At 29.9% G+C, this 13,544-nt stretch overlaps 1 protein-coding gene across 3 annotated transcripts; it reads right to left on the bottom strand.

Annotated features, from left to right (window-relative positions):
* Positions 1–928: 928 nt before the first annotated feature.
* Positions 929–5,779, bottom strand: LOC115982553 (cyclin-H1-1-like). Of its 3 annotated transcripts, none has more exons than XM_031105181.1 (14): positions 5,527–5,779; positions 4,560–4,610; positions 4,352–4,430; positions 4,101–4,219; positions 3,937–4,010; positions 3,456–3,576; positions 3,269–3,337; positions 3,051–3,092; positions 2,571–2,648; positions 2,012–2,070; positions 1,680–1,764; positions 1,461–1,549; positions 1,242–1,325; positions 929–1,081 (listed from the first exon to the last, which is right to left on the bottom strand). In XM_031105181.1, exons 1-14 carry the CDS (start codon positions 5,584–5,586, stop codon positions 1,078–1,080), a joined length of 1,014 nt encoding a protein of 337 aa, XP_030961041.1. In that variant the 5' UTR covers positions 5,587–5,779; the 3' UTR covers positions 929–1,077. The 3 variants fall into 3 exon arrangements, with proteins under 3 accessions (XP_030961041.1, XP_030961042.1, XP_030961043.1); XM_031105182.1 differs by having other exon boundaries at positions 3,970–4,010; XM_031105183.1 differs by lacking the exon at positions 4,560–4,610.
* Positions 5,780–13,544: the final 7,765 nt, after the last annotated feature.

The raw sequence follows: 13,544 nt of genomic DNA, 5'->3' as shown, positions 1-13,544 counted from the left end.
ACTCGTTGCTTCCATGACAAGTTTGGGAAACTTATGGACAAAATAAACTCGATGCTTGGGACATTAACTTATATCTGCATTAATCTCGATTTGTTTATTAGATGAGCATTGCTCACTAATGAGGCGGTTTTGTTAGTGCTATAAGAGTGAGGAGTTTCAAAATCAAAGGTAGTATGGCCTTCCTTGAACAACGGAGTTTCAAATAAGTACAGAAGCACCAAAGTTGGTTTCAGCCTTGATAAATCTAGCAACATTAACAATGGAACCTCCAAGTAATAGATCAACAATTTTTTTTTTTGCCTCAAGAAGTCTTTGTTATTAGGAATATCCCCTTTGAGCACTAGTCCAGTTAGAGGAATTTTTAGTTTATCAAATTATTAAACGGCAAGCATTAATAGAAAGATAAATGCAGAGTTAAGAAAATGCATTGCGAATTGCCTTGCCCAGTTTTTAAATTGGAAATAGAATGAAGCCATAAAGCAGGGAAGAAACAACAGAACTTTATTTTACTTAATTTTTTTTATTGCTTGTTAATTAGATACTTTTCTTTTCGATTAAGTAAAACTGATTTTATAACGGATATGGACATCGGGTATCTCACATCATGTAGATTTCACAGGTGTGTGAAACTCCAAGTGAGGCTCACCAAGTGCATATACCCAGAGCAGTGCAAAAATGTCTGGAAATCACGGAAACTGGCTACCATCTATGATTTTATTGTTGTGCAAGTATATATCACTTGGTGCCTCACAGCAGGGGTATATATACATCGGATATCTCACATCCTGCTTCCATGACGAGTTTGTATCAGAACTTATTCTGTAATTATGTTAGTTGATCCTTCTCATAGATGTATTGTTGTCCAAGATCGGCAAAATTCTGGATGCCATACACATTTTTCATTTAATTGGTTTCACAACCCCAAAAAAAGAAGAAAAAGAAAATAAGTAAATAGATAAAGGAAATAGTGATTAGAGAAAAGATAACAGAATTTCAGGTCTGTTTCAATAAAATGTATTAAGTATTCCTCAAGGACTCGGAGAATCATGCGACTCTAAGGTAAGATTCAAGGATGCATTACCTGAAATCAGAGAAAATACAGTCAGTACAACTACAAATCAAAAAGTAGGGCTCAAATTGCTAATAACTGTTATTCCCTTTAAAACAATGACAGAATCAAAACAGAACCAAATTGGAGCAAAGCTCCAATTAAAAGTTCAATCAAAATGGGCAGGACTTACAAATCAGTATGAGAAGGCACATTTTGTGTTTCGTTTGAACTCTTCTTTGACTTGTGCTTTGATTTCTTCTCCCGTTTCTTGCTCCTGCCAAGCAGTCAAATATAGGCATTGGTGTACACACACAAAAAATAATAATAATTAAAAAAAAAAAAGAAAAAAAAGGGGGGCATTAGAGTAACAATTATTAATTCATTATATGACAAGAGTATTAGAAAGTACTCGTCATGTGAGCTAAGACCCCAGCAAGATTTTAGTTTCCGGTTGATGTGCTTCAAATCTTTTTCTGAAGGGAATTTATATCCTCTTACCTGTATACATGGCCACAAGTAGAATGGTAAATGTAATGGAAAACAACCACATTTCACTATTTAATTTTGAATTATATCCATTAAATTTGGGATACTTATTCAGATTGGAAAAAGTATAATGAATCTATACCCAAGAATCTATTGAATTTAGAGATTCAATGAGCTCTGAAACGGTATGTGCAGAACTCTGACGAGAGAGAATGCTCCTCAGGTATCTGCAAAGGAGCATGCAAGTTGAAGAAGACTGAATCATTATTGCAAACAAGAAATAGGATTTTTTTTTTTTTTTTTTTAATTCCACCAAAAAAAAGAGTTTTTAAGTTTTAACCCCAGATTCCTCCTTTCCTCCCATCAATTTTTATTATTGTGGAATCACAGTTTGGCAACCGAATATGAAGGTGAAAAATTGTTGCAAAAACATTATTGTCATAATCTTGAGGTAACTCTAAAGCAGTTTATAACCTCTCAAAGTCGAGAACTTTGTGCACCTCATTTGAACTACGCAAAGCAGCCAACGCCAACTGCATCAAATAAATAACAAACAAGATCAGTGTTCTTATTAAAGAACAGATTACAAGGTTAAACCACAATCTTCAATTAGCACCCACTAGGATCCATTTCGGAAGTACAATTTAGAATTTTTTGAATGGAATCCTGGGATAGGATTCATTGTTTTTATCAATGGTATATTGCACATCCTGGGAATACAATTCACAAAAGATATTTCAATATCTGCCGTTCCAAGCGGAACTACGGCCCTTTTTGTTTCTCAATCTATACAATGCTACTTTCATAATCCCCTATTTTTACCTTAATCATTATCTTAACTCCCCATATCTGAAAGGGTCAAGTTATTGTGGTGCATCTACAGATATATTTTCCAAACTACTAGACTTCTTCAATAACAGTTCTAATGATATGCTTTGCAATTTGGAGAATCAAGGAAGAAAGTTTTCAAGTTCAGATTTAGACAGACCAAAAGATGTTCATAATCAATGTGGTGAAAAAAGATGTACAGTACCTGCCCAGGAGGGAATAGAAGTGGTGCATCAGTAAGCATGATTTTATCAACCTCCATCCTTGCAGTTTCGTGTATAGCCTACATAACAGTAAAGCACCAGACAGAAAAAATGCAGTCAACCTCCCTGAAAGCATATTTTAGTGAACAGAAAGAGCATTATCAACAACAGTTAAGAGTACTAAAACAACATATGCTTAGTTGTTTCAGTATTTTCCCTAGAGGAAACATTTTACAATTAATCAAATTACATATTAATTACTTTAAAATGGTAACCATGCACAAAGATGTCATATGGGCTCAACTGCTAGCTATTCTTTTAGAAAATAAAAAACAATTAAGAACATCTTAACAAAAAATACTTTTCAAGTTTTAATTTGAGCATGAATGACATAAGTCAAGTAGTCACTAATACAATAATCATAAAGCAACAAATATGAAGCTATTCAGTTAAGAAGATTAAATAGGATGCAAACATTTTACCTTCAGCACATGAAGCTGGTCATCTTTTACTGGGCAGAATTCCTGGGAACCAACACCGACCCAGAATATAAAAAAGAAGGGGAAAAAGAATTCCAACATCACGATGAGACCAAAAACAAAATTAAAGAAAAAAATACAAAGACAAATTAGCTTTTCTAATGTACAAATCACAAAAGAAGAAATCAGCAGAAAGAATGGATTAGGATTAATCAACTTACCTCCATATCATTGACAAACCCATCAATGGAGCGATATGGCGCATAAACAATAAGATCAAATTCTAAACTCTGAAAAAATAAAGGAATAAGTTCAAATTTTGAAATCTTGCAAAGTAAAGGTATGTGCATTAGACAAAGAAGAGCAAAAATACTAAAGAAAACAATATTATGCACAGCACCTACATGCCTGATAAACTATCATCTCATTATTGAGAATCAATTGATGATCCTGAGAGATCCCCTTACCGAGCTCCTCTGCTGAAACATGATTTTCTTCTATCTTGCAAGCAGCATAAATGCATGTTAACCTGTGCACAGGGAAATAAATTCAATTTAATAATAATTTAGTCACAATTGAGCACTATACCCCCAACAATTACCAAGTGAAGAAATTCCAATAGTGCCCACTTTCATAGTGTGTCCAAATATATCTTCTTTTAGCAATATCATCATGAAATTTTTTATATTTTTTTTTATAAGTAAAATTTTATTGAAGTAAAAACAGGGTTCTACCCAAGTATACAAGGTGTATACTGCAAGTACAATTTCCTCATGAGTGTCTAGTCTTCAACCATACTTTGATGCAATGCAGATTCAAACTTAATGGTGGATCATGTGAACATTGGGAAACTTGAAGAGTTGAACATAAGTATAAAAAATAATCTTACATAATGTTTTTGGGATTATGTTGCATGACTGACCATTGTAGATAAAACCTTTTGAAATATATTAGAGCTGTTGCCTGCAAATGAACCAATTCAAGAAACTTGACTAAGATACCCAACTTTACCATTTATTTATCATTTTATATCATTGAAAAGGAACAACATACCTGAATTTTATGAGGAAAGTGGAAGTTATTACAAACTTCTTGAAGTTTATTCTCGTAGAACACTCGCATATATCGCTCTTCTTCAATAGTAAGTGGTTTCGGACGAGAATGCTTGTCAGCTAACGTGAAAAGAACGAAACCATTAGAACAAAAATAATTAGACCTCTTGCACAGAAAAGAACACGTTGACTAACTCATCCAATCCAATAAGAGAATGTTACAAAAAATTCAACTCTTGGAAATGTGTTTACCATTATCTTTCGAGTTAATTTGAGGTTCAGGGTACGACAACGTCCCATCCACATCTACTTCCATCAATGTTGCTCCATACTTCACAACACATCATTAGTTAATCAGCCCCAATAGAGTAATTAATCTTAACACAACTCCATTATGAGCTATATTACTGGGACTAAAAAATAAATGAACAAATGAACAAATAACAATTTTGCAGCATACCTTATCTAGTGTTTGTATTGCTCTTTGACGAGCAGCATTGTATTTATCATCCTATATCAGAGACCAGTCAAAAAAAAAAAAAAAATCCCTTTTTATTATAATACATAAACAAATGTAGTAAACAATTACAAAACTGAATTAAGTAAAAAACTAAAAAATATATTTACCTTCACTACACACAAACAAAAAACATACACAAGTTTCTATTAATTGAGGAAATAATTTAGATTTTCTCACTCAAGCCAGGCTTAAAAAAACTATTAAGCTAAATCAAACTGGGTTTTTTTAAAACATACTTATAATGATCTTTTGCTTTTAATTACTCATTCTTTGATTTTCTTTTCCTACACTTTCTAAGTAACCAAACGGAAAACGAATCTTAAAGAAATAATTTGTTTTTCCAACTCAAACCAAGCTTAAAACAGAACTATTAAGCTTAATCAAAGTGAGTTTTTTCTTCTTCTTTTTTCTTTTTTTCTTTTTAAATAACATAGTTATGAATGGGGAAAAAAATGATCTTTTGCTATTAATTACTCATTCTTTGATTTTCTTTTCCCGCATTTTCTAAGTAACCAAACGGAAAACGAAGCTGAAAGAAATAATTTGTTTTCCCCACTCAAACCAAGCTTAAAACAGAACTTTTCAGCTTAATCAAACTGGGGTTTTTTTTTTTAAAAACATCAATGAAAGCAATTGCTTTCAATTACTTCTTTCTTTGGTTTTCTTTCCCTACATTTTCTCGGGAACCAAACGGAAAACGAAGCTTAAAAGAAATAATTTGTTTTTCCCACTCAAACCAAGCTTAAAACAGAACCATTAAGCTGAATCAAACTGGGTTTTTTATATTTATATATTTATGATAGTAAAAATTAGTTCTTTTGCATTCAAATGTTACTGTTTTCTTTGTTTCCTACATTTTCTCAGGAACCAAACGGAAAACGAGTGTAAAGAAGAGGAAGGGACTTACCAGCTCTTGAGTAGTGAAGATCCAATTGGCTCGGTGAGTCGAGGTCTGGAAATCGGCCATGGCGACTCGGAAACCCTAACTCAGTTGATCTACGTAAATTAATTAATTTTACAATTTTTATTTATGGGATTTTGTAATAAAGTGAATTGATTGGCAGAGAGAATTTTTTTGGGGTTCTGACTTGTGAGTGATGAAAGAAGGAAAGGAAACAGAGAGAGACCAATTTTGTCAGAATGTTTGGGTTTTTAGGGGTTTGGGTTTTGGAAAATGATTGGATTTTACTTTTTATAAAGCATGGAAAATTATTGAATGTTTGAGTTTTTTCTTTTTTCTTTTTTTCCAGAAAAAAAAAAAGAATGAGTAATTTTTATTATTAAAAGTCATAATATTATTATTAATAGATAAATATTTCAATATATATATAAATAAATATTATTAAATAAATTTCAAATTAAAGAATTTATAGAAAAATAACTTACCTAATTTATTTGAATCAATTTGGAGAATACAAAATTAATTGAATCAAAATATGTTAGTGTTAAGTTGCCTATCTAAAATTACATAAAGTAATAATTAAGATAACTTTATATAATTTAACATTATTTGTAACTCAAAAACCAAATATATGTTAAATGATGATGTGACTTCTTCCTCTTACACGGGAATGTGTAGCCCTTAAGGGATGGATTACAAGATCCAAAGGGTTAAAATACCTCTTAAGTAAAATGGGATAAGGAAAAACTAAATCTTAACTAAGTTTCACATCACTTAAGTAAGAGATTTTTAAAAGTTCTTCAAAAAACATATAAAAAAAAAGGATAAGAAATTGTGTCACCAGTATAAGAAATCAACAAAGAATCAACATCATTATATCTATATAAAATTCGTAACTTTCTTTCAATTGCAACCCACTTAAAATTAAAGGGTTTATTGAGCCAACTATGAGAGCTTTGGTAAAAGAAAATTAGGCATCTTGCAATTTCATAAACCTATAGATAAGTAAAGTCTCGTCTATCATAAGTTGAAATATTATTGTATTTATATTCTATATATAAAAAATATATTATATAAATTAGTTTTTTTAACTCTCCAATAGGAACAAAATTTATATCCAAGTGTTTATATTGTAAACGAAAATAAATTAAATAAGAATGTAAAACTATTTTTTAAACCTCCAATAATAACTAACCACATCATTACTTTTCATGCTTCATAATACTCTCGCCTACAAATAAACATTCCTCCAAAAAGTTACATTTACCATTAAATATTCTTCTACGTGTAGAAGAAATGAGTTTGGACAATTATGAGTTATTTCTTGTGTGTTTATAGATTTTAATTTAAGTTACACTTTGTAGTAAGTTTAAGTAATATTATACTACTTAATTTTTTTTATTTAATGTGAATTTTAATAAATTTACTATTGGATTACATCTTCTTCTTTTACTATACATGCTTGCAAAATTTTAAATTGATAAGAGATCAACAATTATGTTTTTTAACAATTATTTAAATTTCAAGATTTTAAAATTATACATAAAACATGAGTTTTTAGATTAAATAGTAAATAACATCAACGTGATATAAAATTTGACATGTGTGTTAAGAACATAAAGAACATTTAATTGAACGGTAGGATTTTAAAATTTTATTTTAGTAAAAATTATAACGTGATGTAATATTGCTTAAAGATGAGAGTGAGAAAGAGAAGTACCAAGAACAAGAACAAAACAATAACCTGTAAGGGCTTAGCAAACTCCACAGGGAAAGCCCAATAAGACATAAAACATTATCAGAATGGCCTTGGTAGAAGATAAGCTACTTTGTTGTTATCTTCCTATGATCCGCTTAATAAAAACAAGCTTCACATTAGGATTTCAGCAAACTTAGATTTGAATTCTAGGCACACCCAGATAATAGCAATTTAAAATGAAATTTTGGAGCCTCCAAGAATATACTTATTAGAAAATAAAAAATGAAACAGACATCCCTATGTTCAATATTATGATTGATTGTTAGTGAGAATATTTTAATCTCTATCTGAGGAGCATAGTTACTAGAAGGTCAGAGTGTAGATCCAGTTACGGCCACAATAAAAACATGAATGCTGTCACTTTGAATCACTTCATCTCCAGAATTGCTTATTCAAATTCTAGCAAATTAAAACACTATATGATAATTGCTAGTTTTTAAAAAAAGCATTAGAAAGGTTCTTTCTTTTTTCAGTCCTTTTTAACAACTAAAGATGTTAGGTTTTAGTTGGCGAATTCCATGTATGAAAAATGTATACACATTTATTTTTTCTTCTTTTGTGAAATGATTAGACAATTAGACATTTAGTTGGCTACAAACTTCGAATTATTAGACAATTAAAGATAAAAATAAAATTTGGTTACAAACTTGGTTATAACTTAAGGTTACAATCTCACTAAATATCTTTTTATTAAATGTGAATTTTGACAAATTTGCTATTAGATTATATTATCTTTTTATATCTTTTATGCTTATAAAATTTTTAGAATATCAAAAATTAATAGCTATGTCATTAATCAATTATTTAAATTGCAAGTTTTTATAGTATAAATTTTTTAATAAAATAGGTTTATAGATCATATAGTAAATAATATCTGATTTACGCAAAATTTGACATGTTTGATAAGAACGTAAAGAGCATGCAAACTAACGGTTAGATTTTCAAAATATATAGCAATGTTAATTTTTTTTTTTTTTTTTTAAATGAAGAGTAACTCTGGGCTACAACTAAGAGGTGTAACTTTATGTAAAGCTTGTCTAGGACTAACCCTAGACCCTGTAACTCCTATACATACCCTACTAAAGTAGAATCTAGATAGCTTAAAAGAGTAGGAAGGAATGAATGAATTAATGTGCAATGAAAAAGAAAAGAAAGGAATCAAAAGATCTCTTTCTTTTCTTGGATGTTAAATGTAAAGAGAACGAATATTAGGAAAGAAAAAAACATTATGGAACTTCATTATCATTATATATACCTTATGTATTCTTTACTTTTTATTTGTGATCAATCTAGTAAGGTAAAAATCTATCTTGACTTTTTTTTAAAGGGCAAAACGTGGCTACATAATGGCTATAATTCTCGCTAAAAAAATTAACATGATTACATATTTTGAAAATCTAACTATTGAATTGTTTGTTCTTTATTATTGATCTTTGATCTTTTGAAAATTTTGCAAGTATAAAAGATATAAGAAAAAAAAAAGTAAATTAATGGTGGATTTGACAAAATTCACATCCAAAATGTAAATGTATGCTCCTTTCTTCTACGATTAAGCAATTTTGGTTGGGATTAAGTATGTTGATTCATTAATTTATTGGTAAGCCACCAACAATTTTGACATTTTTCTCACTTGCAAAGAGTTTTTCTCTTTTGGTGGAAGATCAAGTTAACTTTAGCTGCAATGGTGGTGACTGAACAGTTCTTAGTGGCTGCAATTATGTAATAGTGGAAAGTGTTAGTATGGACAAGCAAGCAAAAAGAAAGATAATGTAAATGGCAGTAAGAATTCTGGACATGGATCAAAAAAAGATTAAATAAAAGAGAATATATAAGTCTAATTTGGCAAGCAAATCATAAATACCTTACCTTATTTCTCTTGTTCCAATGAGTCATACAACCCTAAAGTGGCAAGCAAGCACAAATGCTTTGCTTTGCCTACTTCTCTTTTTTTTTTTTTTGGAACAATGGCATAATAATCCTCTATATATAGTAGAAGTTCTAAATGAATTCTAATGAATTTGGATTTCACAAAACTAAAATTGAGGCTAACGTGGAACCTTTCTTAGGGTGTTTTGAAGCCAAAATTATATCTTCCTTTTGTAAGTATTGATAATTGTTTTTACAAATTTGTTCATATATGTGTGTGTGTGTGTTTCTATTGTTATTCATAAATGATAGAGTGCTTTGCTTGCTTAAAATTTGTCATATAGATGTTAAATGTGGTAACATTTCATTGCAATTGAAATTGACACTATATTTGTGTGAGAGATATTACTACCTAATGGTTTGGTTTATGTTACATTTAATGTATCATTGATAAAATGTATATGACTTAAGTAACTATTTTATTTTATTTTTTGAGAAAGAAGTAAGTATTTTCTTGAATCCAAGTTTTATTTAATATCTATTATAGGTTAATCACAAGCAATATTTCAAAATAACCAGTTGTAATTAACTATTAAATCTAAAAGATTACATGCCAAAAATAATAATAATAATAAAGACTAGTAAGTTTTAAATGCCTAATTACCTTTTTAGTTGAAAAAAAAAAAAAAAAAAAACCTTAGCAAGATGATTGTAGAAAAGAAACTTATTCCACAATGAATTTAGCAAACTATTGTTATAAATAAAAGTTTTGAGGAATATAATTTTTGTAAAAATTACCCAAAGTCTAATTTGAATCTATTCCTCATCAAATCTTCATTTTGTCTCATATTGATAGTAAGATAATTTAAATTCCTTCGTGAAAGTTAACAACTCATTTTTTTTCCCTCTTTTTATTATATGTGGGGAAGAGGGTTTTTTAACCTAAATTTTCTTCATCAAGAACACCCGGTAGTGTCATTGGGTTTTAAAATTATTGTCAAAATATTAAAAGACATAAAGATTAAGGGAGTGATAAATTGAGCAACCAAAAAAAAAAAAAATTAAGAGAATGATCTAATGGAAAAAAGGCATAGCTTTATTCAAGTAGAAACTATACAATTACAAATAAGAAATTACCTTGTTGCATTTCTAATGGTAAAATTGACATAATATTTATATTTAATGTTTCAGGTGCATTGTTGTTAATATATAAAAAAGTTTCGTTTTTTTTTTTTTTTTTTAAACGTTAAGTTTTTCACTTTTAACATTCCCCCACACCAGTTTTTACATTGTAAAATTGAAAATACCCACCCGGCCCAACCCATGACTTCTAAATTTTAAGTTTTAAACAATCAGGTCCAAATTTCTTTAATTTCTTTTTTTTTTGAGAAACTATTTCTTTAATTTCTTTAATTTCATTCTAAAACTAACGGTATGAACCCAAACCGATAGCTTTGAATCTTTAAAGAAAATGGCGTTTGTTAGATAGATTCTGACGCATCACTATCAATGCCTGCCTCTTTCTCTTTCTCTGTTTCTTTTCGTATATTAATGTGAATCTCATCCATCTGACTATCTACATTTCGAATCACCCAATCCCCTTTGTGTCTCATCTGATGCCCTTTTCTTTCTTTTTCTCTTAACTAATTTGATGGTTATGTCTGTGATTGTTACTGTGACTGTGCATGTCATAGAACAAGAAGATGGAGCAGCCGCAACAGTTTCTACATTTTTGCACTTGAAATTGACGCTAAATGGTTTAGTTTATGTTACTTTTAATGTATCTTTTGATAAAATGAATATCACTTAAATAACTATTTTCTTGAATCCAGTTTTTATGTAATATCTATTATAAGTTACTCACAAACAATAGTTCAACCCAAATTTCTTAATTGCATTCTAAAAATCCAATTTTTTTTACTTACTTTTATTAGACCCAAGTAATTAAAATCCTATAATCACTTCAATATCTCTCACAACCAAACTCCACATCAATCATTTTACATCAAAATTGAGAATGCTGTCGTTAGATTTGAAACCAATTCTCACACATTGCGCTCCTCTTTCTATCTGTTTCTTTTCGTATGTGATCCATCTACCTTTGGATTCACCCACCCCTTTGTGTCTGATGCCATTTTCTTTTTGTAGTTATAGATAAATGTTACAGGAACTTAACTTCAACAAACTCAAAATTGAGGCCAATTGGAAACTTTTTTTAGGTGTGTTTTGAACCCAAATTGTATAATTCTTGCTGTAAGTATATACTCTTACAAATTTGTTCATATGTGTGTGTGTATGTTTTATTGTTATTTATAAACTATAGATTACTTTGCTTGCTTAAAATTTTTAATATAAACATAAATGTTGTAAAATTTGGGCTGTGTTTGGTTTGATTGAAATTGATTTCACAAAAACATTTTCCTCATTTACGGGTACTTGGGGTGACTAAAAATGTTGGTCAACTATAAATTTTTTTTTTTTTTCACTTGACCATAAAATAAGAGCATTTATGGTGAAAATTAGTTTATACTTTTATTTTTCATAAACCATTTTTCATGTCGCCCAAACTCATCAATTGAACTTCCACCCCGAACTCCCCACTAAAATTCCCAGTCTTTGGTGGCCAACCACTATCGCTAATCGCTGGTCCTTGATTACAATTTTTTTTTTTTAAAATCTAAAATTTTACTTTTTTTTTTTAATTATATATGTGCTTGGGAGATGAGAATGTGTTAAAGTAGTAGAAAATGTGTTTTTCATAACATTTATACAACTAAACATTTACAAATATTTTCCAGAGTATTTTTAGGAATGCAACCAAACACTTGGAAAAAAAAAAATTTTCCGAAAAACATTTTCATAGGAAAATATTTTGTTGGACTTGAATTGACTCTATAGTTTTGTGACATATATTAGTGTTAAATTATGAGATAATAAAAGGTATATCATGTTTTTTTGGTTGGATGATGAAAGGTATATCTCTTAATTTTTTTTTTATAAGTCATTATTTTCTTGATTCTAAGTTTTTTATTTTATATTTATTATAGGTTAATCACGTGTAAAATTTTAAAATAATTAGTTGTCGTTTACTATTAAATCTATAAAATTAATTGTTTATTGTGTTGAAGAATACCCAAAAAAAACTAATTTTTTTTTCATAGATTAGTGAGTTTTTAATGCCCAATTACCATAATATTTGAAAGAAAGAATGGATCACATTAATATTTGGTAAGGAAGGTAATTGTAGGAAATAAAATTATTCCAATAGTGGATTTAGCAATTTTTTTTTTTTTAGAAGAACCTAATCCCTATTAAATTTTGTCCCATAAAGATAGTTTACATTCTTTTTTGAACTAAGCTACAAAATCTTGTCAAAATATTATAAAGATTAAGGGAGTGGTAGAATGAGCATTAAAAAAAAAAAAAAATTAAAGAGAGTGATTGAATGAAAGAAACAGACAAACAGAAGGAAAAAAAAAAGGCATTATTCTTATTATTTATCCAAAGAAATAATATTTTTCTAGTCAAGTAAAAAAATCACGTTTTTATCAAATAATGAAATCAATTTATAGAATTCCTAATCCTATGTCTATGTCAATAGTTTGTAGGTTATTAAAATTGTCTTCCACCTTTTTAATAACCTACAAACTATTGACTTCCACTTATTCTCAAAAAAAAAAAAATGTCTTTCACTTTTAACATTGCAAAATTGAAAAGACCCACCCGACAAAAATACCCACCCGGGCCAAACCCATGCCTTTTAAACAATCTGGTCCGAATGGAATTACTCTTCACGCCCAAATCCTCTGTAAGGGTATGAACCCAAACCAAACCAAAAGCTTTGACTCATCAGTTTTTGTTATTAAAATCCAAACTCCAAAATGGGTAATTTTACATGGAAATTTAAAGAAAATGGTGTGTTGTTAGATAGATTCGAAACCAATTCTGACGCATCACTATTTTGATGATTTTGTCATAGAACAACAAGATGGAGCAGCCGCAGCAGCAGGACCTCCTTCTACATTTTTCCCATCAGGAGCATCCCTTGGTCTTCGATCAAGATAGCAGATATGGAGCTCCTTGTTGTGGGTGCCGAGAATCAGTTTATGGTCCTAGCTATTATTGTATAAAATGCTCAATCTTTCCCATCGGATTGTACGAGTTCTTTCATCATAAATCATGTGCGGAATTGCCGCTTAGGTTGCGCCATCCCTTGCACCCAATCCATCCTCTCATTCTCTCTTATCAAAACCCACATCATCAAAAGACCAAATGCCAAGTCTGCAATGAATCTCGCCGTCAATACACTTATCGCTGTTACCACTGCAACTTCAACCTTCACGCCACATGTGCTTCCTTACCGCCCACCATCCAATCTTCTCAAGTCCACCACCACCCA

This window comes from Quercus lobata, chromosome 3 (assembly GCF_001633185.2).
Source record: "Quercus lobata isolate SW786 chromosome 3, ValleyOak3.0 Primary Assembly, whole genome shotgun sequence".
Classification (NCBI taxonomy): Eukaryota; Viridiplantae; Streptophyta; class Magnoliopsida; order Fagales; family Fagaceae; genus Quercus; species Quercus lobata.
Note: the sequence above shows the minus strand (reverse complement) of the source record. Positions and strands in the feature narration are given on the sequence as shown.